General features: G+C 44.1%; 1 protein-coding gene across 1 annotated transcript in view; it reads right to left on the bottom strand.

Moving 5' to 3' along the window:
* PLXNC1 (plexin C1) overlaps positions 1 to 25,961 on the bottom strand; it is a 145,654-nt gene that overhangs the window by 88,451 nt on the left and 31,242 nt on the right. Inside the window, exons 3-4 of the mRNA XM_054580215.1 lie at positions 17,993 to 18,127; positions 14,552 to 14,652 (exon numbers count right to left, since the gene is read on the bottom strand). Coding sequence (XP_054436190.1) covers positions 14,552 to 14,652; positions 17,993 to 18,127 — 236 coding nt within the window. The remainder of the gene's footprint in view (positions 1 to 14,551; positions 14,653 to 17,992; positions 18,128 to 25,961) is intronic.

Below are 25,961 nucleotides of genomic sequence, written 5' to 3'. Positions count from 1 at the left end.
TGAAGGAAACTGATAACTAAATATCAGGTAATTGGCTTAAAGGTGGGGGTTGGTGTGACCTGTTCCAAAGATTCTATACTGATATAATATCAGAAAACTTTTTACAATGACAGAATCCAGCCTCTCTCTGAGGGAACAGGAAACTGTGTCCACATCAAGGGGAATGTTTTGCTACAAGAGCATCCCAGGGTCTTCTGCCAAGTGAATTGAAACAGATGTCTATGTTTTTAGGAAAGGCACAGAGCCCAGAGGAGGGGTCAGGCACCTCCTGGAACCAGGGGACTTTGATTAACATTGTCAGTCCACGAGATGAAGAAACCAAACTCAGTTGAATAGAAGAGAATACGAAGTTATGGTGACAAACTAACTCTGAAGTCAAGGCCTCAGACTCAGGAAAGGGGAATATGAAAATACAAGACCAAAACACTGTTGAGAGAGCTGAAAAATGTCATTTTCATTGCTGGAGAAACTATACTAGTAAAACTATGCTAGTAAAAGAGGCAATGTAGTTTTTTTACAGAAGCAAAAACGGCTAACATGCCAGGTAACATTCTTTAATGTGATTTGGTTCATTTCTTCTTCATGACAAACGTACAGGTAGGGACAATAATTGTCCCTGCTTTGCAGATGGGAGAAACTGAGGCATGGAAGGCTCCACGTTGCTTTCCCAAGGTCTCAGAGTTAGTGAGCAGAGGGGCTGAGATACAAAACCAGGCAGTTCAGCTTCCAAGTCCATGGTCTCACCAACCACCTTAAGTTGCCTCTCATAGAAGCTAACACTCACTGATCCCTTCTGATGAGCCAGACACTTTCTAGGGCTTTCCGGGAATTAACTCATCGATCCTCACCATCTTTTCCTCATAAAGGAACATTTCAGAGATAAGGAAACCGAGGTGCAGACAGGTTAGACAGCGTGTTGTGTGTAAATCTTAGTGATCTGGCACGGGTGCTCATTGTCTCTCTCTTATGCCAACCCCCCCAAAATTTTACCAGGATAGCCATACCATAAATGTCAAGATTAACGGTGAATACGTCCACCCGCAGCATGAGCCACATGGGAAAATATAGGTTTTATTTCATTTCTTAGCATTTCTCAAAGTGTGTCTTATGAGTTGTTTTGGGTATTAGTGTGAGGGCTGTCTTGCTAAAAAGTCTGGGAAACACTGGTTAAGTTTCCCCACTGCAGGACTTCTCAGAGCCTGAATATGCTAGTGTGCTCGGCAACTTTCCGAGATGGGAATGAATGATGCACCATCTTCCAACTTTTTGACTGAGGGTCAGTCCCAGTCAAGCACATTGGGAAGCACTGCCCAATCTTGGTTAAGGAGCAGTAATCAAAGTGGTGGGTCAAGTTAGAAAACTCTGGCCTTGTTTGGCTCTTTTTCTCAATGGTCACACTCAGCTGATGATGATCTATTAATGCTAAGCATTGCTCTATGGTGTCTCCTGCATTCTACCCTCCCCTACCTCCTCCCACCTGGCCTCCTGCAGGAACTTTTTAGTTGGTCTCCCTCCTTCCACTTCCTGTGGCTCCGATCAGCTTTCACACTGATATCTAGGTTATGCTCAAGCTCAAGGCTGATTCTATCACTTCCTACTTAAAAGTCTTCAATGGCACCCTTTTGTCTAAATCAAGCTCCTCTATCCATTCACCTCCTTTTCATGATCTGGAGCCTAGAACACATGCTTCCACGCCCCTCTCTTTACCCCAACACTATGCTCTGGCCCCTGCCTTCCTCTCCAAATGCATCGCCAAGTAATTGTGGGTTGATAAGTCTGTCTCTCTATTTAGCCTGTAGGCACCTAAAAACACAGATCCCTAATACAGCACGTAGTTCTTCGCACCTAGCAGAGAGCAGTTATTTGATAAACACATGCAGTGCAAGCATCCCCAGCTCTTCCTCGCACGTCTGCTCCTACTGCCCAGTACACCCTGGTGCCTGCAATACTTGGTGAGATTGTGTTCCTTATTCCAACTAATTCAATGTCACCTCCTTCATGTCTGCCCAGCCTCCAGGCAAAACAGCCACTCCCTGCTCTGTGTCCCCATGGCAACTTACACAGGCTCCTGGTATATACAGCACATTGCATTAGCTGCTAGTGTGATTGCCTCTCTCTCTGACTGGACTGTAAGTGCCCCCAAGGGAAAGCCCATCTTGTTCATCTTGCCGCCCCCAAAACCTGGTATCATATCTGGCATTCATTCCATAAATATTTACTGAGTGCCCACTGGACACCAAACACTGTAGTAGGCACTAGGGACACATCAACATATAAGCCACTTAAAGTCCCTCTCTCAATGAGTTATATGCCAGTGAGGCACAAACACAGAAACCAAACAAGCAGACAATGATTTAAAATAATTTCAAAGTAAGCCTTGGCTGGGTTGCTGAGTGGTTGGAGTGTCATCCCACGCACCAAAAAGTTGTGGGTTCAATCCCTGGTTAGGGCACATAGTTAGGTTGCAGGTTTGTTCCCCAGCTGGGGTGTGTGTAGGAGGCAACTGATCAATGTTTCTCTCTCACATTGATGTTTCCCTCTCTCTCCCTCCCCCATCCTTTCTGTCTAGAAATCAATATATCATGGAGTGAGGATTTTAATATTATAATAATAATAATAATTTCAAATTGAGGTAAGTCTTCTGCAGAACTGAAAATATAGCAAAGAGGAACCCCTTTAGACAGGCTAGTCAAGAAAGATGGCATTTCAGCTCAGAGCTCAAGGATGACAATAACCTAGTCACAACAAGAGTAATGGGAATAGCATTCCAGGCAGAAGGAGCAGCATGTGCCGAGACCCTGAATTTACTTAGAGTTTGGTCTCTGCAAGGAACTGATTAAAGAACAGATTACTTAGAACTTAGGAAGGAAGTGGAGAGTGGTTCTGCCAATTTCCAGCTGATGACCTGGGGCAAATCACATGCCATCTCTGTGTCTCAGGCTTTTCATCTGCAGAAAGGCAGTTAATATTAGTTTCTGTCCCATGGGGTTGTTACAAAAACATGTAACTATTTAACTGAGGTTTACAGTAAATAATTAGTAGTACTTGTCATATTTATTACACAGGCAAGTAAAAAGAATTTAGGCAAAAATGTGAGTGACATAAGCCAAATAAACACAAAATGGTAGTGAGGAGACAGGGATTTGGGCACTAAGGTTAAACAGACAGCCCTCTGCATCGCTCACGGGGGCTGGGTCCACATTCAGCAGTCCTTTTCCACGTAAAAAGGCAGATGCAGTTCAAGCCTTCTTGGAAGACTCTTAATCACAGCTGTCTTTCATTCCAACACTAAAGGGTTCTTTGGGGGTCTCGCCACACCTTGAGCACCAGCTACGAGAGCACTTCCTATGGTGTAATGAAATTATTTGTTCAGTGCCTGCTTCCCGCACTAACCTGCGAGCTTCTGCGGTGCAGAGCCTCATTCATCTGTGTTTCCCCCAGGGCCTAGTACAGAGCCTGGCCCACTACTGGCATTCAACAAACGTTAGCTGAATTGGATTAAAAATTAAATTTTAAAGTGACTAAATTCTTGGCTATGTCTCCATGATACCAGCATAAGCTGTTCCATTGATTTTTCTTCACTGGGTTGGCCTGTTAACTGGCATGGTGGAAAACCAGCCTTTGCCGTGAAATTGGGAGTTATTTAGCACACAGAAAACACACTTGCAGACTGAACCGCTCACACAAAGGGCATGTGTGGCCTTCACCTCATCTGGCTCTTTTGTGGGTGATGAGTGTGCTAAAAGCTGGAATTTTTATTTCCAAATGCATACCCTGAACTGGAGAATTAAAGTGAGGCATTTAAACAAAACAGGTAGCATGGAAATAAAGATGGGAAAATGACGCCCTTCGAGTTAGGGAGACTTGGGTTCAAACTGCTCTCACACGCATTCTTCACATAACAGGGGGCACATCCCTTAGCCTCTTTGGGCCTTGGTTCCCTGTCAGTAAACAGGTGGCAATAACAATCTGATTTCCCGAAAGCAATATTAAATACTACGTGTGGCATATCTGAAATGGCCTACTCTCACTACAGCAGAACACAAGCATTCAAAAAGAATAAAACATTACAAAAGAAAGAACACAGTGGAGTTTCTGGGAACAGGACAAATGCCAGGTCACAAAGACAAGTGAAAACATTTGAGGAATTTAAAGCCAATCAATACATACTTATGAAAGTGCCTGCTGCCTGACATAAGGTCATTTAAAAAAAAAATCTATTCCATTAAAACATATATTTACTAAAAGGGGTGTTCCTAATGGTACTTGTTCCCAGTCAGAGAGCATCAATAAAGAGATGGCACAGATAAGCAGTTTGGACGCTGAGGCCTGAGGACCACAGGTGCCTGCTTTCCCAAACAAAACTGGCTTCTGTGGAAGGTGAGCCTCCTGCCTGTGCCGGCCATTGTCAACTGTCAGGATACACAGGGTGCATCTGTGGCCCTTAATGGTTTTTTTCCCTCTTCACCTTTTGCTTTGAAGTAAGTAGGATTTATTCATAGCCCCTCTAACAGCTGATATAGTGAAGAACCCAGGGGACTCCGATTTACCCAAGACCGCTCTCCAGGGTTCAAAGGCCCCAAATCCCTTCTGGCATTCTCGGGAACCCGGATGCGCGTTAGTTCTCTGCCAGGCTAATTCACTGATGCCTTGAGGACTCCCAAATAACTATTCCTTTTTGTTCCCCACTGCTTCCACCCCCACAGACCGTTGTCCTACTTGCTTCTATACAATTAGTCGGCACAATGGGGCCCTCACACAAGAAGGAGGGCCCCCCCCCCCGCCCAAATCCCATTATTAACATTATTGCTGTCATTAGAGCCTCACTGGACTGTAAAGGAGTGTCACTGCACAGATTTCAGACACGGATTAGAAGGAAAGGAGGAATGAATGCAGAATCAGAATGATCGTCTGTCTCTAACTGTCTTCCTGGCCACTCAGGTAAATGTAGCCACACCCTGTTGAAGGGAGACATCCCCAAAGCTGAATGTGCTCCTTCAGGTCTTGGCTCAGATGTCCGCTTCTCAATGAGACCTTCCAGGGCCTCCCCAGTTGCAAGCTGCCACCTCCCCTGTCTCCAGCCAGGACTCCCTACCCTTTCCTCTGCTTTATTTTTCTTCATGGCATTGATTGCCATCTGACATGCTCTCTATTTCCTTCTGAATTTTTACATTGTCCACCTTCCCTCATGTAGTAGGTTGAATAATGTTCCCCCCAAATTCATGTCCACCTAGACCCCTAGAATGTGACCTTATTTGGAAACAGGATCTTTGCAGATGTAATAAGTTAAGAATCTCAAGATGAGATCATACTGGATTTAAGGCGGCCTATGACTGGTACCTTGATATGAAAAAGGAGAGTCAACTTTGGACACACAAAAAGAAAAGGCTATGTAAAGACAGGCAGAGGTGTAGTTATGCTGCCACAAGCCAAGAACACCAGGAGCCACCAGGAGCTGGAAGAGGAGGAGAGTTCTCCTCTAGAACCTGAGGGAACATGGCTCTGCTGATACCTTAAATTTGGATTTCTAGCCTCCAGAAACATGAAAGACTAAACCTGTGTTATTTTAAGCCACTGAGTTTGTGGTCATCTCTTACGGCAGTCCTGAGAAACTAATGCACCTCACTGGAAGGACTCCATGAGGGCAAGGATTGAGGACTGTATTTTTTACTGCTAGAGAATCTTAGTGCTGAGAACAAAGTCTGACACATACTAGATGCTCAATTAATAAATGCATGGATGCTTAACTTTCAAGGCAAAATGGTATCTACAACTCAGGTAGGCCCTGAATCCCATTCTCTTTCTTATGCATAATCAGTCATTCATGAAGAGTCCACTTGGACCAGGCTCTCCCCTTACCTCCGACAACCATAAGGGATAATGTCTCTTTCTGGTTTCTCTTCCCTTGTGCTACAGAGGTAGGTAATGGTACTAGCTTGGCAGCTAGAGCTAAACCTAGGTTTGAAAACTGGTTCCACTACTTGTTCAACCCTTGGCAGGCAGAATAATGGCCCCCCAAAGATACCCATGTGACCTGTGAGTATGTTACTTAATCTCTGAGCCCTGTGAGTATGTTACTATACACAGCAGAGAGGACCTTGCAGAGGTGGTTAAGGGTCTCAAAACAGGGAGATTATCTTGGGTTATTAGTATGGACCCAAAGTACTCACAAGGGTCCCTAAAAGAGGAGGCAGGAGGGTCAGAGTCAGAGAAGTAGACCTGAAGATGCTACACTGCTGGTTTTGAGGATGTGAGAAGGGACCATGAGCCAAGGAATGCATGCGGCTGCCCCCAGAGCTACAGTAAACATGAAAACAATTGTCCCTACAGCCTCCAGAAGAAACCTAGCCCTTCTAATACCTTGATTTTAGCACAGTGAAACCATTGCAAGCTTCTGACCTCCAAAACCATAAGATAAATACATGTATTAAGCCACCAAGGCTGAGGTAATTTGTTGAAGCAGCAGTAGGAAACGAATGCACAACCTAAGACTCTTTTCTCACCTCTAAAGTAAGAGTTGTAAAAGTACTTACTTCATAGGGTACCAGGAGGTCTAAATGGACCATGGGCTGGAATGTGCAGGACACAACATATTTTCCTCCATGCATGCAGACCCTGTCTCCTGGCCTGGCCTGGCTCAAGGCAGGCTTCCTAAGGGAGGGGCACTCAACTGCATTCTGAAGAATAAGTGGGCACAGCTGCTGGACCCCTCTACTGAAAGACCCTCAGTGGCCGTCTCCGCTGCACAATGTCCACCTCTCATGATGGCAGACTGGACAGCAGTAACGCAGGCTTCAGGAGAATGTGGCCAAGGGTGACCAAGCCTCATGGGTTGTCTTGGTCAAGTTTTAGGGCAACAACAGCCCATTGCCCTTCTGGTTAATGACTAGCCCTGGGGAGGCCTGAGGAAAGACTGTCTCTTGGAGAAGAGAAGAAAGGCAGGCCTCAAGATAACAGCACCGCAAGGAAATGGGTGTGTCCGTAAGCAAATCACTTAACTCTTTTTGATTGTTATTCTGAGGCACAAATATGTTTAGCATTCAAATTTCAGTTTTCTCTTCTGTTTTCAAAATCCCCTTCTGTTACCCCCCAAGCCTTTCAGAAAGTCTGACGGAGACTGGCCACAGAGTCCCATTGTTGGGCCAAGTTGAGAAATAATCTTGTTCACAGTCTCACGTGTAGAATACACTACCAGCAGCTGAAGACCTAAAAACTGCTACCAGGGGCTGCCTAAAGGTCTACCAACTGTCACCATGAAAGAAACGTGAAGAATATGGACAAATGTTAAATGTATAAAAATAATCGAGGAGAGCCTACAGACACCTTATAATTAGCATGTGTGGGGGATTTGTCCCCACCCGGTACACATCCTGTGCAGGGTCGGGGATTACAGAGTGGGACAACAAAGAAGAGTGTGGACATTTTCTAAAGAGGACCCAGCTCTGGTTTCATTACATGACTGGGACCGAGGCAAGCAGAGCTCTGTCGTGGTGTCGGGAGAGGTGAGGAGGTACGTGAACTCTGGAGAAATAGCTGCCAGGTAGAAGATTCTGGAAGATACGTAAGATAAAGCCACCGTTTACAAAATGTACCAAAAGAAAGTGATCCTGGAAAGGGTAGGGAAGGGCAGTGCAGTACCGCTAATGCTCAGGTTAACGCAGTTCATTCATCTTCTCCACTGCCTTCGGAATCATCTTTTTAAAACAAAATATGATCCTATCAGCCCTCTGCTAAAAACCCTTTAATACAGTAAGTTCCCAGCAGCAAATAATGAAGCCCAGGCTCAGAGCCCTTCACAGCCTGGTCCCACCCAGCCTTCCGGAGCCTGCACTGCAGTGACAGAACTCAACCTGCCATGCCCTCAGAAGACCTCTTCTTGGGCTGGTTCTTCTGCCTGAAGTGCTTCCCACATTTTCCATCCCATGGGGAAAGTCTTCTTAGGCTGTAAGGCCTAATTTAATACCATATCCTCTCCAAAACCTTTCTCATCCTCTGTTACAAGTAATGGTTCTCTCCTTTGGGGTTCTACCACCATAATGGCTGATATTACTTGAGTACTTACTATGAACAAGTACCATGCCCAGGACTTTATGCACATTATCTGAACTGATTCTCTCAGCAACCCTGGAACGTTACAACCCTGCTTTAGAGCAAAGGAGAGTCACAGAGAAGATGAAAAACTTGCAGGCCACACAGAAATGTGGACCCGATACCAAGTGAACTGACTCCAGGACATGCATCCTTCCTCCTCTACGGCACCACTCCCGCTGCCAGCGTGAGGGTCACGCCTGCATGGCTGCGCATCCCAAACGGGCTGCTGCTTCCGCACCCTGCTCCCCAATGACTCCGTGTCCTTCTGGGAACCCAAGCCAGACACCCGCACTCCTCCTATAATCTCAACACCAAAGTCCTACTCTGCTGGGAAAAGAACGCTACCACGGCACCATCTGACACTCAGCCCTGACAGCTGATGGAAGGCCCTCCCCATCTGACTTGGGTGCCCGTTGTTTGGGCTCCAGCCTAGTGCCTAGTCCAGGGCCCAGAACACAGGGAGAGTCCAGTGTATGTTTGGGTATCATTTCTTTATATTCTTTGTGAGGGCTTAGATCTAAGGGGAGACAATACATCTTCCAGAAAAACAGCGGACACCTCGACATTTTATGTTTCATTTTCTGGCCCTATTTTTAGTGTGTCACACTCAAAGGGGAATCCAATTAATCACTAAGTCCTGTTGAGTCTACCTTCCAAATAGCTCTTAAATCCACCCACTTCTTCCTATTGCCACTATCATCTAATTCAGTCCCTAGTCTCTGCTGGTTTACCACCACCTTCTAAGTGATCTGCAGCTTCCAGCAGTGTCCCTTCTGGTCTATTCTGCATGTTCTAAAACACACATCTGATCTAGTCTCTCTTCTAATTAAAGCCCAGCAATTGCTCCCCAAAGTTCTTCCAACAAAATCCAAATTCTTTAACATAGCTTAAAAGACCCAGCCTCATTTGCCTCTGCCTGTCATGCCACCCTCATTTCCCAACACCCCCCTGCCAGACTGCGTGCTCCATCCCTACTGAGCGCCAGGCCCGCTGTCCTACAGCTCCTGGCCTTGGCACAGCCTGTTCCCTGAGCCAGCTTCCCCTCCCTCCTCTTTACTTGGCTGATATCTGCTCACACTTCAGGACCAGCTTAGATATCCATCCAGGAAGCCTTCCCTGATCTTTTAAGTTTTGGTTACATAGTGTCCATGTGCTCTCATGAAACTCTCCACTTCCTCTGTGCCAACCCTTTGTATACTCTATTTACTCATTGGTAGATTGGTAGTTCCTTAACTTATTAAAATAGACTGGATTATTTTTCCCACTTCTTCACTCTCTTCTGTGCTAGAATTACACATCCACAGCCTCTGCAATGTCCCTTTGCATTGTCTCCCACTAGAGTAGGCAGAGCATCTCTCCCTACCCCACCGATGATGGGCTTGGCGGCGTGGCTGGCTTGCAACCATGACGGGAGCAGAGGCTTTGAGTGAGCTACAGAACTTAGCTTAGACCCTTGGGCTTCTGCTATCTGCCATGAGAAGGGCATGTGTAGAACGGGAGGTATGTGACGCAGACCTGAATCAAACTCTTTTTTTTTAACTGAATTTATTGGGGTGACATTGGTTCGCCAAACCACACAGGTTTGAAGTGTACAAACTCAATAAAACATCATTCTCACACTACATCATGCACCACTGTCCCAGGCGGAGTCTTCTTCCATCCCCATTTTCTCCCCTTTGCCCGCCTCCACCTATCCCCCCGCCCCACCTTCCCTCTGACTATCACCACAGTGTTGCCTGTGTCTATGTGCGATGTATACATTTTTTTCTTAACCCCTTCATTTTCTTTCATCCCGTCTCTCTACCCCCCCTTTCCCTTGACCGCTGTCAGACTATTCCATGTATTCATGCCTCTGTTTCTATTTTGTTTCGCAGTTTATATTGTTCACTAGCTAATCCAACTCTCCACCCGTAGCTTGAGCCCCCCAACCCTCCACTCTCGTTAAAGTTGAACCATGAGCAAAAAAAAACCTCAGAAAACAAATGTTTGTTCTTGTAAATGGCTACAAGTTTGTTTGTTACTTAGTATTATTGCAGCAGAAACCTGACTAATAGACCTATCTACATCCCTAAGTTGCAAGTTCCACTTAGGCAAGAAAGAATTGTACCCCAAGCACCTAGCACAGGGCTGAGCACGTTGTAGGTGCTCAAACAGTATCTGTTGATTGGATGTACAACTGAATGAAGAAACATTGGCCAATGACATGTCTGTCTCCTAGCTAATGTGTGAATTCCTTAAGCCCAAGAATAGCAACTGACCTCTCTCAGTATCACCTACTTATCTGACTTTCCACATTGGGTTCCTGGTAGACATTCAATAAATACTTGTTGAAATTAAATAAATTGAATTTTGTGGGCTGACGTGGGAACCGGTCCTTAATTGATGACATTGTTTCTATGGGAAAACGGGTTCTGAGCGCCAAACTTGCAAATGAACTTTTGGAACCTCACCCGTTCATTGGCTCGGGATTGCCAGTTTTGTGGAAATCCATAACGGAACACATGTGCTATGCTTTGCAATATGGGAGAAGCTGAGAAACTGCTTCCAAACCCAAGATATTCAGTCTGCAAAAATTTACTTTCCACCCACACAGACAAATTCATCACAGGTTGGATTTGAAGTTCCAACAATAAAATACTAGACTTTTTAGAGCTCATTGTTTATCTAGTTGCTTTTTATCTGCTTATACTGGATGTCTATTCTTAACACCCCATCAAAAGGAGATGAAGATCATCTTCTTGCCCCACCCTCCCCAACAAATCCACTTTCTAGACTCATATGCAAAAAGCTCAACCTTCTCGACAAAGAAAATAAGTTATTTTTCTAAATAAATCTGTGGCATTTAAAATAAACACAGTGGGATGCTCTACAGTTATAAGAAAACATCCCCCTTTAGAATTCCTAATTTTGAACGGTACCGGGAGCTTAGTGTGAGTCACAGATCCGAAGCTTAGTTTTGTTTAAACTTAGGCCAGAACCAAGCCAGTCTGAAACCAAGTAATCTGACATGGCTGGGAAGGGCCAGCAGTCCACAGCTGATGAGCGTTTTTATGATCTCAACGCACAAGTCTCCTGCCCTTGGTAGAGTTTCCCAATCACTCAGTCCACTCCAGTCATTTAACATATACCTACTATCTGCCAGGCACTGTTCCAGATTCGGGGGGATACAGCAGTGACCAAAACAAGGTCCCTATGCAACTCACATTTTAATAAAGGAAGAAGGAGAGAAATAAGATCAGTTCAAATAGTGGTGGGGCCATGAAGACAATGAAACAGTGTTGTCATTGTGAGTGAGGTGAGGCTTCTTCAGACTGGATAATCCCACGGAGACGTGTATGTGCTGGGACTTCACGATCAAGCAAGAGCCAGCTGTGGAAAGATCTGGGGAAGAATATTCTAGACTCAGAAAACAGCAAATGCGAAGTTCCCAAGGCAGGACCAAGCCCAGGATAGTTTTAAATCAGAAAGGAAGCCAATGTGGCTGGCGTAGAGCGAAAGGGAGAATGGCAAGACAGGCCTGCAAAGTAGCAAAGGGCCAGACTACGAAAAGCCTCATAGGCAGACCCTAGTAGTAAGGGAGTCACACTGAATTCTAAAAAGGAACCTAGTGGAGGCGGCTAAGCTGGGAAATGACAGGATCTGGTTTGGAGTTTAAAAGGCAGAGGTGAGGGAGTAAGAGCCAAAGCAAGGGAATCAGTGAGCAGACTTTCAGAAGCCTGGAATTCACAGTCTACCATCAATAGAAGCCCCATGCCTTCAACCTCTTCTCCCATTCTTCCTTTCACCTTCTTGTTCTTATCAAAACCACAGCTTCCCTGCAGCCCACTCCAGGGCCGACCTTAATTTCAAGCTCCCCACGGTCTACGTCCCTTTTTCCAGTTCCCTAGCTCCAGCAAGTCTTCCCCAACTGCAACTTCAGTCACAGATCCTACCACTTCTCCCATCCGTCACTCCTCTCCTTAGAGTACACATAGAGCTTAAACCCAGAGTTCACTGTTTTTAAGTATCAATATCCACATCGACATCATGGACACCCCTTGCATGCACCCTCAGCTCGCAGGCCCCTCCGTCCCCTCTTTAGGTACTTCCTGACAAAGCCCCGACCGCGGCTCTACCGAATTCCCTCCTTCTCTGTGACTTCGCCCACAGAACTGAGCGTGGCTTGTGAAAAGCAAAACCACGCTTACTGCTTTCACTTCAAAAGCATGACCGCTGACCTCAGGGGGGCCCTAATGTTTCCTGGCAATCATTCTCTATTTCCCATCTCCATTCTTTCTCCCACTCTATTTCACACCTTCTCTCTTCTCCCTTTAAACCCACCCCCTACCTCTCTTCTCACTCTCACTTGTCTTAAGTCACTGAAAATAATGTTAGCAATATGAAAATACACTGTATGAGCCTCCACCACCCACCTGCTCCCGGGCGCATATTCTCACCTTCCCTCCCATGGCCAAGAAGGAGCTGCCCCACGCTCCTCTCTGAGGCTGGCCTCCCCACTGGTGTACTAGATCGTATTGGCCCTCGTCGGCTGAAAGACTACGCTCCAAAATTTTCTCTCTTCTCTTGTATTATCAGTTTCTCCCTCCCTACAGGACCTTTCCCAATAGCCCCTAACACACTGCTATTTCTTGCTGCTTATAAACAGCAAGACTATCTGGACTCTACTTTCTCCTCCAGCGCTTCCTGCTTTCTTTCTCAGCAAGCTCCTCTAAAGAGTTGTTTCTGCACTTGCAGCTTGAGCACCACCTCCCCAACTGTCCTTGCCACAGTCATCAACTGTCACTTCCTAAATCCAGTGGATCAATCCTCTTCTCCTCTTGCCTAACCGCTCAGCGTGATCTGACAGAGTGGACCATCTCCTCCTCCTTTCTTCCTCTGGCTTCCCAGGGGCCACCTTCTTCAGTTTTTTCTCTTCCCTTTCCTGTTTCCTCTTCATCTTCTTGACCCCTAAGAATCGCCCCACCTCAATGCTTAGTTCTTCAATGATTCCTGCCCTCAATCTACACCCTCTGCCCCGTCTGGTCTGAAGGCTTCCTTACGTCCCACCTAAACACTACAAACACCCAAATTCATGTCACCAGCCTGGACATCTCCCATGTCCTGTATTGGCCAACTGAGTAGCCACTAGCTATATGTGGCTATTTAACCACCATCACCACCACTGTCACTGAATAAACTCCTGCATGTAGCTCTACTAAGACAGAGTACCTACACAAGTGGGACAGACCAGGAAGATGACAGCAAAAGTGCTTAGTGGGTGTGTGACGATAAAAGGTTGTTCATGATCAGTTAATTCCTAAACTCTACTCTTGGGCAAACGACAAGAAGAAAACCTTCCCACCCAGTTACAAGTATTCATGAGATTCTTCCTGGTCCTGCTTCTTTTGTCTGCCAGTGTTTCTGACAGAAACAGCCCAGTAAGGAAGCGCAGTGAAAGGCACAGGCCATTCATTATGTGTCTTGCGGCATCTCAGCTTTTGACTTCCTCCGTGAACTCTTAATTCCATCCCCATATTTTTAGTTCGTTTCCTGAACCTCTTGCTTACACTGTATTTTCCTCCTCTCCCTTCATTGTTCTTGGCTTCCGCCTTCAGGGGCTCCCAAATTCTCTTCCTAGTCCTCTGTTCTTCCTCCAAACTGCCCCTTGTTCCGCCTTCAGCTTCTCTGCACCTGTTCTACTCTTTCTTATCCTTTTTTACCTTTAAAAACTGAAAGCGCCAAACTGACAGACACTGTTAGGGTTGGTTTTTTTTTTCTTCCTCTGCCTGAGCTGCAGCTCAGGCTCTCTCCTCCTTGCTTCTATAGTGAGAGCCTGAGTACTGGGTTACCATGGCAACAGCAAATCCAACCAGGCCGATCCCAGTGCTGCTAGGAGCTACCATGGTGAGGAAGCCGCTCCAAGTTGCCCCTGAGCCTTGATGGGTCATGAGCATCGTAATTCAAGACCAGGCTGGGCAGATTCTGCCCAGAGCCTGAGGTTGTACATCAGGCCCACAGTTGTATGGCATTCGGAGACAACATCATCAATAATAAGGCTTCCACTGCACCAACTAAGTATGTGACATTATAAGGATTCATTCAAAAAATCTCAAACATCCTTATTCTTCTACCTCCCCTGAGGGAGCACCTTTCACCTCTCCCTCGCACCAGGGAGAACTCCGTACTCCGTAGAAAGTAAAAGCAGACTGACAGCTCCAGGCTACCCTCCTTTATGTCACGTACCTGCCCCTCCCACCCCGAGAGTGGGCAACCCTGAGTGGTCTGGGTCAAATGATTTAAAGCACCTACATGGCTGGGACATATCTGGGAATTAATTCGCATTACACAATGATATTTTAGTCAGCAAAGAGATCAATTCCCCCAGGTCATTGGATTGAATTGCTAATATTGGGCAACAAGTGTTCTGCCTCGTGACACTTCTTTGAAAATGTGAGTTGGTGAGAAAGAATTCAGGAGATACCTTTGTAGCGAATGGCACCAACCGCAGTGAGGGTCTGCTGCTGTTAAGCACTCCGAACAGGATTTATGTTTATTACAGTTTGCAACTCGAATTCTCCTCACCTAAAAATAAACATGACGGCAGTTCAGATGGAATTAAAAGCAACACCAGAAAAACCACCACACCTTTTCTGATAAAGGGCCACAGAGAGATATTTATTGGCTCAAACTCTAAATGTCTCCATAATGACACTGGGCAGGGTGTCTGAAGTCCCAAAGTAGGAAGCACTTTCCCAGAATCACCTGCTGCCGGGACTCTAGCTAAGTAGGCCTAGGACAGGGCCGAGGAATCTGTATTTTTAAGCACTCTCTCACATGAGTCTGATACACAGCCAGGTTTCTGATCTGCCAAGGATGATTTGGAAAGGGATCACGGAATCAGGTCAGCTGGTTTCATATAGACATAGGCAGGCAACAGTGCTTTGGAAATGAGCATCTGGAAATGGCAAAAGGCTCTGATCCAGGAGGAGCATGAGGTTGTCAGCGGCCGTGGAAGCGAGGCAAGGAGAACCCTCCCACACCCTTCTCCGAGGTAGCTCCATCACCTCAGCTCCTGCTCCATTGGCTCACGCCCCCTCCAATGGAGTTGAAAATAAAACAGGGGCCGTTTTCAAATCATTCCCACACTCTAGAGTTGCCTCTTCCAGTTGTCAGGAAATAGCAGACCACAGAGCAGGCACCGTGCTGGGCAGACGCAGGCTGCTGGCAGAGCAGGAAGCAGGGTGGTGGGAGGCAGGCCGTGAGCACCGCACGGCCCGTTTCCTGCAGGCAGAGAGCCATGGCAGGCAGTGAAGAAACTGTGGAACTCGTTAAGCCAGGAAGCTATAGGTACTAGAAAGTATAAGTAACTTCATAAAAGGCTAGAGAAACAGAGCTCAAGAAGGGGGTTATGAGGAGAACAAGCTCCCCTGAGGAATGTCTTTTGACTCTAAGTTGACTTCACGGAGGATGACCGTGCCCGCCACTTCACAGTTCTCAGTGCTGCTGATGGACATGCTGCGCAGACCACCAGCCTGAGCCAGAATTAACCAGAATGTGGGTTATTTCCTTGTAGCTCACAAAACAGCTATTCAATTCTGGGGGATTTTCATAAATGTCACATAATCTCTCTAACATTGTTTTCTCAATGTGAAATGGGGATTGCATTGCAGACTTCATGGGGTTATTACAAACATTGTCTGGCACCTACTAAATGCTCAATAAGTGTTGGCTATTGCTATTATGTGAGGAAAGTTTCCATGGTCCTACAAACATGTGAAACCTTATACTGAAAAAGTGAAATAGATTTCCATAGCACAAGGCTTCCGAGAGCCTTTGAATACGCCCAGCATAATGATACTCCAAGGGGTGTGGTCAGTAACATCTGCTCCTAGGACAACTTCTGATCAGAGCATTTAGTGGACTATTAACCTAGTTAGAATATTCTATAAGAATTACCATACAATATACTTAAACACACAAACATGTAACTCCATGTAAAAGAGAGGACACAATAAATACTGCATTGGACCTGCTTTTCCAACTGGACACATTACAGTGACTATTCCACAGCAATGTATCTATCTTCATATGGTTATCTTTAATGGCTATAATAATACACCATTCTATGGATGAACCAGGACATGTTAGTTTGGCTATTGCTATCTGCCCAAGAATCTAAGAAAGGGCTTTCCTTAGGTTTTATCTCTGTTCAGGGTATCCAGGCCCAACCAGAGTCTTACTGATAAGATCTCTAGCAGTAAACCTAAGTGAAGAATGTATGAATAACCAGCTTTGATGCGCAGTTGAAAGCTCCCCTCAGGGCTTCAGGTTTTGAATGACCAGAGATGAGAATAATTTACCTTCAGAAAGTTGAGGACCTGTCAGCTATTGCAGGCTCTCACAGTGGTTCCCATCTACTGTCCTGAGTTCCGGGGGTGGGGGTGGGGGGTAGTAATGAAGATGTATGAGCTATTTGCAATGTTTTAAAAAGCTGAATGGAAAAACGTGCACGGATTCAGCCAGGCTTCGGGTGTCAGGGTGCTGGGCTGGAATTTGATCAGCTCTGTGTGGCAGCACAGCCAGCTCTCTGGCTGTTAGCTTGGAGACACCCTTGATGAATAAAGCCCGGGAATGGGAGTTGTTACTTAATATATGCAGTTTATTGTGTAGACAAAAATATTTCAATATGGGAACTTTGGGGAAGAAATATAATAAAAAATCTTTGAATGGGGAAGCAAGCTGGTCATGAAGATGCTATATGGTGAAGAACTCGTTTACAAAGGTACATGAGGTCCAGTGGCCATCTTTATGTGGTCATTTTGACACAACTGACTTTTTAACATGCGAAGAGCAATATGGCCCTTTTAGGAATTCCAGAAACTACAAAGTGCTTGCATACATACTCTGTGACTCTAACAGCACATGTAGATTAATGTCATTGCTATTGTCCTTAGAATGATGGAAAAGAACAGAATGAAAAACTGGGGTGGACCAAGAGCATCTGTTGCATCCCTTATATAATTACGTTAAGTCTCAATGATCTTCTTTGCACTTTGTATGTTCCAATAATCATGGGTCAAAACCACCATGCCAGAATGGCCTGTTTCGTTTTCACAAATTTAGGACTTGATCTCATTTATCATGGGCTTTAAAAGATCAGGGTGTAATTTAAGTCCTAGTTCTGACAAGGTCTAACCTATGTATATTCTTGAGCAAGTTATTTAATGTTTCCAAATCTTAGATTCTTCATATATAAAACAAAGGTAATTTTATATCATTAAATTATTAACGCTTTCCATTAACATTGTTTATTATATATGTGTGTACAGAATTCTATGCACCTCAGGGACTCCATAAAAATTAGTTTATTTCTCCCTTCCCTTAGTGAAGCACTTTGTAAAAATGAAGAAAATGTGAAAAGGTGTCCTTTGTAATTCAGTAAGCAGAAGCAAGAAGAAAAACCAAAACAGCCAAGTAAATTAAGAGAGGGAGGGCAAGTGCTCTATATTTCCTGGTTAATGAATGTGTATGAGACTGTGGCCTGATATTAACCCCAAATTCCAAAGCCAATCCCACTGGGTATATTCAGAAATGCATCTAACCATTCAGTGCCCACACAATAAATGTGTAAATTCAGTTACCTTGCTGATTATGCGCCTATTTGCAAGCACACCCTCCTCTGCAAAACTTGGCATTGGAAATATAGCCAATAATAAAATTGTCTAAATAGGTAATATTTCTTGCTTAGTTACTGACAGTAATGTTTTTAATTCTGTGCTTGTGAACCATTGCCGGTCTTCTCTAAGCCTGCAGCAATGTTTAAACTCGGTAGTTCAAAGTAAAAGCTTTGCTACTAGATAATGACATCAATTAAACAATTTTTATTCATGAGTCAGAAGGAGTAACTAGTATTTTTACCTACCTCTTTACCAGCTGTTAGATAGATGTAGATATTCTTCTTAGGATGAGGAACAAGTTTGTAAAAAACAGGTGTTTCTTCTTTAATTTCATAGATGACCTCCGGACAATTTGAAGTCATATTCTCATCAAGAATAACCTATTTTTTTCCAAAAAGAAAAATATGATTTCTATTAAATATTTTGAATATCAGGTGGTAAAACTTGTAGCTTAATTCTAAAACCACATCCTTTATTACTCACTGAACATATTGGCTAAGGTACCAGGTTCCTTAATCACCCAGGTATGTCTTTCTTCAACAAAGCTGGAAATAAGGAGCACAATATTCCTGCTTTTGTAGATGACAAAGTTACACGTGCACACACACACAAAAGCCACTCTTCAATGCTGAGCAATATCTTCATATGTGGAATCTTGTCAACAATTCCTGACCACGTCTGATTGGTCTTATGAGAAGCCAATAAATGACACAGGCCTGCAAAAACCTGTATTATTCACCCTTTTACCTCACCGCTCACTCTTATCTACCTCATTTGCTCTGCTCAAATCATACCACCTCCTCTCATTCTAGGGCCTTTGTACCACAGGGTCCCTCTTCTAAGAAAAAGATAACCTTTTACTAGGCTTATAAATGACTGCTTCATTAGAACTATGCCAAGGCTAATCTCAAGACTAAAGGAAGTCGGCTCAACATCTGTTTGTCCGGGTTATTCTGATTCTCCCATAGTCATGCATTTTAAAGTAATCAGGACAACTTATCAGGCCCAAACAATGAGTTTGTATCAATATAAAAGATATAAGCGAGTCTGGCTTTGAAATTGGATAAACCTGAGCTTCACTCATCTTCCGTCAATAAACATCTACTGAACGTCCACTCTGTATCAGGCATCATCTAGGTGCTTGGAAAATGCAGTGAACACAGTCAGGGTGAGGGGAGGGAATCCTGCCCTCATAGAACTTAAACTCATGCATGCATGCAGGGAAATGATGACAGACAGTAAACAAAAAGTGACATAAAATACATCGGAAGGTCACAAAAGTCAAAATAAAGCGGGCGAGGAAGATGGAGAATGCATTTTCAGAGGAGGTCTCACTGAGAAGGTGACACTTATTTAGAGACTTGCAGGGGATGATAACATCATTTAGCTGCCTGGGCAAAGTGTGCTCTTAGAAGAGGGACCCAGTGGTACAAAGGCCCTAGAAGGAGAGGAGGTGGTATCGTCTGAGCAGAGCAAATGAGGTAAAGGAGAGTGAGCAGTGAGGTAACAGGGTGAATAATACAGGTTCTTGGAGGCCTGTGTAAAGATCTTGCCTCTTACTCTCGGTGAGAAAGAAGGAGCGTTTGCAGGGCTTTGAGCAGAGGAGGGGCACGGTGAGAGGGCGAGGTCTGAAGCACCGGGGAGGAGGCTCATCAGGAGGCTTTCACCACAATCCCGGAGAAATAGGAAGGTGGCTCGGGCTCCGGTTTGCACCCTGGCTCTGTCCTTCAAGTGGCTGTGCTGCTCCGAACTAGTAACTTAACCTTTGTGAGTCTCAATCTCCTCATGTCTAAAACGGATCTAACAATGCCTCCCTTAAACACGGCTGTTGTTAAGGATCAAGTGAAAATTATGAAAGATGTTTATTAGCACGTAACACTCAATAGATAATGATCTTCTCCTAGGCTGCAAGCTCCTTTTGGCAGGAACCGTCTCTTAATCATCTTTGTACCTATCTCTTTGCTCAGTACAATACTTTCAAAACTGAACGCGCTTAATATTTTGTCAGTTTGAATATATCCAGATATAGTGTATCCCTGCACTGTGGCGAGTAGACACATGATCTGGGGGAAAAAAAATCGGCACCTGGGTTCTTTTCAGACAAAATCAACATCTGTGCATCTGCTGAACAATAATGTGCCTGTATCCACATATTCTGATGGCAATTACATACTGCTATTTAGTCAAAAGCTCCTTATCAATCTGGCACATGGAGCATCTTCCTGCACCTGTCCCTGCTCCCAAAACCTGGGCCCGAGCATGGCTTTGTCCGGCGATGGTGACTTCCTTCCATCATTTGCTCTGGGTCAAACCCAGTGCAAGTAGCTCACTAGGACGCTGTGAACTACTCACTAAATTCAGTAGCAGCTCTGGAAAAATGGAACAGAAGCACTTAGGTCCCAAGGGGAGTGGGACGGATCTTTACCTCAGTTCATTTTTAGCTGACTCTGTAGCTGCGCCAGCCTACATGGTAGCTTCATACAGCTATTTAAGTTTTAATTAATTTAAAGATTTAGCTCCTCAGCCTCACTGGCCACTTTTCAAGTACTTGCTGGCCACAGATGACTGGTGGCTAGCACGCCGAGAGGGCCAATAGAGAACATTTCCATCCTCATGGAAAGTTCTATCGGGCAACGGGGGCTGCAGAAAACTGAGTGAAGGGAGACATAGGGCAAGCACTGACCAAGTGTGGACTTGCCAGGTTCTTGTCTTCCTGTCTCTAATATGTGGATGAGAAAGGGGCCGCACAATAAACCCGGTGAGCTCAGGGGAGGCCCGCATGGTGGGCCCTGCAAACTCAGAGATTGAAAGTAACCACATGGGAACATAAAAATTCCTAATTGAAAGCAAGTCATGGTGGGTAGTCATGCCTGTAGCTTCCTTGACAAAAGTCATTCTTTACCGTAAGTGAGCCTGTCTATCGTTTCTTTGCATGTGAGATAACATACTTGAGAAATGTCAGAGAAACCTCCTTCCCCAGACCCCACAGGGCACAGCCGCCGGCACCAGCGCAGGAGCCCACAGAGCCCCTCGGTGCTATTTTGTGCCCCGAATACCATCTCTAGGTGCTGTACCCGCCAACATAAAAAAAGTATATGTGTTACTCTATTTTGCCTTTTTATCCAGTCCCAGAGGTTCCCCCCCACACCCCTGTGCCCCGGCTTTGCTTTTTCTCGCCCTGTTAATCTACCGTGACTGGAGTTCATGTAACCTTCCTTACATCTCTGCCTTTGACTCTCAGGTATAACATAAACTGAAAAACTGCCATTCTCTGGAGCATTCTCTCAAATCTGCTGAGATTTTGCCTTCCGTCAATTGTCATCATTTTGACACAAATAGACTCATAAAAATTCTCTACAGGTTTGGATGTTTCTTCTGTCAACATTTACTAGGCACCGTCAGCTTGATACCAAAGGCGCCCACCCAAGCACCGCCCTGCAGACCCAGAACCCGGGCCAGCTGCCAGCAGGGGCTTATTGTACCCCGCCAGCTCGTTGCTTTGCATCAGGTGAGTCTGGAAAGTTTTTCTTAAAATTCCAGACTTCCTTGTTTTAAGATAGGAGGCCCCATCTTAATTTGAACTGTTCTTAAAAAAAAAAAAAAAAAAAAAAAATCCTTGACGTGGTATTGAAGGTTAAGGGTTGAGATAACTCAGGGACAGAAGGGAAAAAATGAAATGGGCAGGTGATTTGAAATTTGGGCTTTTCAACTGGAACTACTTACTGTGAGTCTAAACAAAAGTTTTCCCTGGATAAATGTGAATTTGAACTCGTGCAGCTCCAAAGATAAGGGGCATTTACTACCTCCAGCTTGAAATTCGGGTATTCTTAGTAAGAATCAATGTGGAGGTGTCAAAGAGTACCCCTCCAAAGGAGCAGGACCCCACAGGGACTTCCAACGCTACTGTAATTAAATAACTGACTCATCTCAAGACCCACACACAAAGGCCGTTTGCCTTGCACTCACAGTTATATTAGACCGCAGGGCGAGAAACTGGGACCGTCAGAGGCCCGGAGCAACTTGGGAGGTCACAGCCCCTTGGAGCTCAACCCATAAGCAGCACACTTCAACCCCCCACACAGTATCCCTCGAAATTTTGTTCAGACTCTTGAGATCTCAAAATAAAACTAAATTAACACGGGAAATGGTGCCTCCAAGACCGATGGCCCCCCACCCCAGCCCCCATTAGTACTCCAGCAGATGGGAGTCTTCACTTGCAAGCACTTAAAGAAATGAGACGGTTTAACCAGAAGTGATATCAACTTAAGATAGCCAAAACGGAGCTCTTTTGACACCTAAAATAATGTTTGTATGCACAAGAGAAAAAAAGTTGGCTCTAAAACCAAGTTGAATGAATGAGAGGCTTTTACCTCAACTGGCAAGTAGAAGCCTCTGAAACGGCACAGAGAGACCTTCTTCTTTCCAGAAAGTTAATAATAAAATTGTAGAGACTGTTTCTGAACTAGAGAAGGTTTCTGAAGCTGCTCAGTGACACACCCGACTCTTCCCTCTTCTCCAAGTGCCCTGCTCTACTGTTTACTTTGTTGTCCGGACTTCCTTCCCTTTCCTCCTCCCCCTTCTCTCTCTTCTACACGGCCTCCACCACAGCTCCCCTTGGACCTAGGCAACACTCACAACAGTAAACCAGACCAGGAGAGACTAGAAAAAAAACAAGACAAGCTAGAAAGTCTGGCAGCTTCCTTTAGAGAAAAGTCAGTCTCAGGACAAGGATAACCAGGCATAATCTATTCTTCCCATACTAGGACAGAATTAAGGGATCTAGCTAAAGATTTCCCCAACCTTCTCCAGGACTCTGATGGGTTTGCAAAGAAATTTAACTGTTAGAACATATAATTCTGGTTATTCTGACCTATAGCTGTATTCCAATTAATATATCTACTGGTTTCTGGAGGCAAAGAAACAGAATTACAAATAAGGTTTGTTGGGAAACTGCTGTAGAGGAGTCTGCTTTTGTTGTAAAAAGCCAAGTCACCTTAAGAAGGATTGTAGAAAACTGAAACGGGATTTAGGAAAAAGAAAAGAAACCATAAGGAGCATAGGGCTGCTCTGAGGACTACAAGAGGGCATTTCCCCTTCTCCGTACTAACAGTTTAGAAGAAAATAAAATTACCATGAAAGAGGAAACTACTAAGGCCCTCGTAGGGGCTACTTTATCTGTTGTTAACACGCCCCAATTAACTTGCCCTCTCCGTTGGACTGCTTCTGTACAAACGGTAGGGAAACCTAACCAACCAATTTTAAGTTTGTTTTTAAGTCCCCAGCTAGGGAATGTTTCGGGGCAACGTATATCTTTACTAGTCAAATGTGCCCAAATTCACCTGAGAGCGTAAGACTCTCTTGAAACTAATGACACCCACATATCCTTTTCCCAGAAAGCTGAGATGTATTTAGAGCCAAATGAATCAGAACTTAAACCAATTGGGAAAATAATGATTTTTAAAGGAAACTCACGAGAGGAAGCTAATCTTAAAATTGATAGAACCTTTGTTACAAGACATTCCAATGTAACTTTGGGCCTTTTCCAGTACAGATATTAGCAAGACTAAGTCAGCCACTCCTATTAAAATAACCATTGACAATATTTTGCCTCTACAATATTCATCGATATCCTTTAATACCTAATGGAAGTAAACCCATGATACAGGATTACTTTACAAGGGGGCTTCAAATGCCCTGTAGGAGGACCAACTCTGCTACAGCCATGTTGTGCAAACAAGCAGAAGAGGGAGTTATGGCCTCTCCTTTACTTACTCATCTTCCTCATTCTGTCGACTCTCCACTGAACTCTCATCACACTCAACACTTCTGTCAGTTGACTGGCTTCTCATGAAATACTCTTCCTTTCTACACCTGATATTATTTTCACTGGATGTAATAGTCTCAACCTAGCAACTCTGCTCCATTTTGGAAGGATGAATACGCCCACAATTGTTGCTTTGCTTACTGACCACCTTTTCGTTCCTGGCAGGGGTTTACAGGAATCTCCTATTGATAATGCCAACTTAATTTCATTTATATCTGAAAGATGAATGGGGATCTTATCTGAAAGATGATTGGGGATATGCAATAATTTCCATGGTGGACATAATTGAAGTTTCTTATTTACCTGAATTAGATCTGCCCAACAAGCAGAATTAATTGCTCTGACTTGAGCTTGTCAATTGGCCAAAGATCAAATAGCCAATATTTACACTGACAGTAACTATGCTTTTGGTGTAGCTCACAACTTCCAGATGTTGTGGAAGCAGCAGGGCTTCTTAAGTTCCTCAGGGCAGCCCATGAAGAGTGGAAAACAGGTTGCAGAATCATTAGATATCATACAGCAACTGAAACAATTGTCAATTATCAAAACTCCAGATCATTCTAACACTGCCACCATGGAAGCAAAAGGAAATAATTTAGCTGACACTGCAGCTAGACAAGAGGCAATAAGGAACCAAATTATCCAGACCGAAGGATGTTTCTTCTTCCTATTATAGCAATAAAAGACTGTCCTTTATACTTCCAACAGACAGCTGCAGAGGAAGAAAAGAAGGTATGGCAACAAAAAGGGGAGAACCTTTGACTGAGACAAACAGATTTGGTTTGGACCCAATCAGAGTTCAATCTTGCCAATAACAGGGGGTTATTTAATTACATATACTTACATATTTAATTACATATTACATATACAGAACAACTCATTACATGAGCTGTTAGGGTCCTGCAAAGATGATTTCATGGAGTAAACAAAGTTACTGGAAGCCTTCTTCTACTGTAGCTCATAAAGTTTGCAGCAGATGTTCTATCTGTCCAAAATATAATGCCGGAAAAATCACTCCACAGGTCCCAGGGATGCTCCCCACTCCCTTTAGGTCCACTTGAAGTATGGCAGTTGGATTTTGTGCAAATGCCACCACCTCAAGGATACAAATATGTGTTAGTTATAATTTGTATGTTTTCTCACGGAGTTGAAACATTCCCTTGCAGGAGAATAACAGCCTTAGTGGTAGGTAAATTATTATTGGAAAAGTAATTCCCAATTAGGGAATTCCCCTTGAGATACAGTGACTGAGGGACTCACTTCATTGGGCAAATAATGCAATCCATTTGTAATATCCGGCCTATTCTACAGCGTTTTCATTGTGTTTATCAACTCGAGTCCTCCGGAATGGTGGAACATACAAACGGTACAATAAAACCCAATCAGCTAAATTTTCAGAAGCTTTTAATCTCCCTTGGCCAAAAGCTCTCCCAATAGTGTTCCTCAACCTGAGATGTACTGCTATTGGTAAACACGGCCTTTCTCCTCATTAGTTACTGGTCACCCTGCACATCTAAATGAAGGGACATATGAACCAAACTTACTCAAAGGAGGCATTATGCATTCTTATCAAGGACATATTAACCAGCTTTTAAAAATTGGTAAATTAGTAACGGATTCACAGTGTACTCCTAGGAGACGAAGATTCAAAGACTATGACTTGCAACCAGGAGATTTTGTCCCATGAAAAAGACATCAATTAAAGACTCTTTCCAATCTTGTTGGAAGGGACCTTATCAGGTATTACTAACTAATCCATATGCAGCTAATTTTAAAGGTGTTAACTCAAGTATTCACATTTCCCATGAAAAAAAAAAAGTGCCTAACCACGAAAGGACATCTGCCCTTTTCTGACCCTCACCTCCACTTGGAGCGAAGATCAAGGACTCCTTAGGGATGAGAAGCTGCTGACATCAGAGATAGATCCCAAGATGTTGACAAGACCAGTACACCCTCAAACTGATACTGAACTTAAAAAATCATTTGTTTGTCTTTACTTGTCTGTTAATAATATTAGTCATAATAATAGTTATACTTGTTCTTTGGACTTTTCTCAAACCTTGTGTATAGAGCCAAACTGTTAATAATTGTTAAAGGTATACAAGATAACTTCTGTATTATTGATAATACTTTTTTATGGTTTCTCTGTAGGAATTCCCAAGGAATGTTATTGCAGAAGGAAGGAAAAGGATGCATGTTTTTGAGACAAATTAAAAAGAAGTAGTCTTTCCTAGTACATTGGTTATTTCTGAATGAGTAAAAAGAGAAAACTAAGAAGGACGAGAGAAGTTATAGAAACTTAGTGGAAAAGGAGTATTGAGAAAGGAATTTTATGTATAAGTGCTAGAACCCAATTATGGGAATGTACTTACCCCCTATCTTAACCAGGA

This window comes from Pteronotus mesoamericanus, unplaced genomic scaffold, assembly GCF_021234165.1.
Source record: "Pteronotus mesoamericanus isolate MK-2021 breed Mesoamerican mustached bat unplaced genomic scaffold, CSHL_Meso_final contig_56, whole genome shotgun sequence".
Taxonomy (NCBI): domain Eukaryota; kingdom Metazoa; phylum Chordata; class Mammalia; order Chiroptera; family Mormoopidae; genus Pteronotus; species Pteronotus mesoamericanus.
Note: the sequence above shows the minus strand (reverse complement) of the source record. Positions and strands in the feature narration are given on the sequence as shown.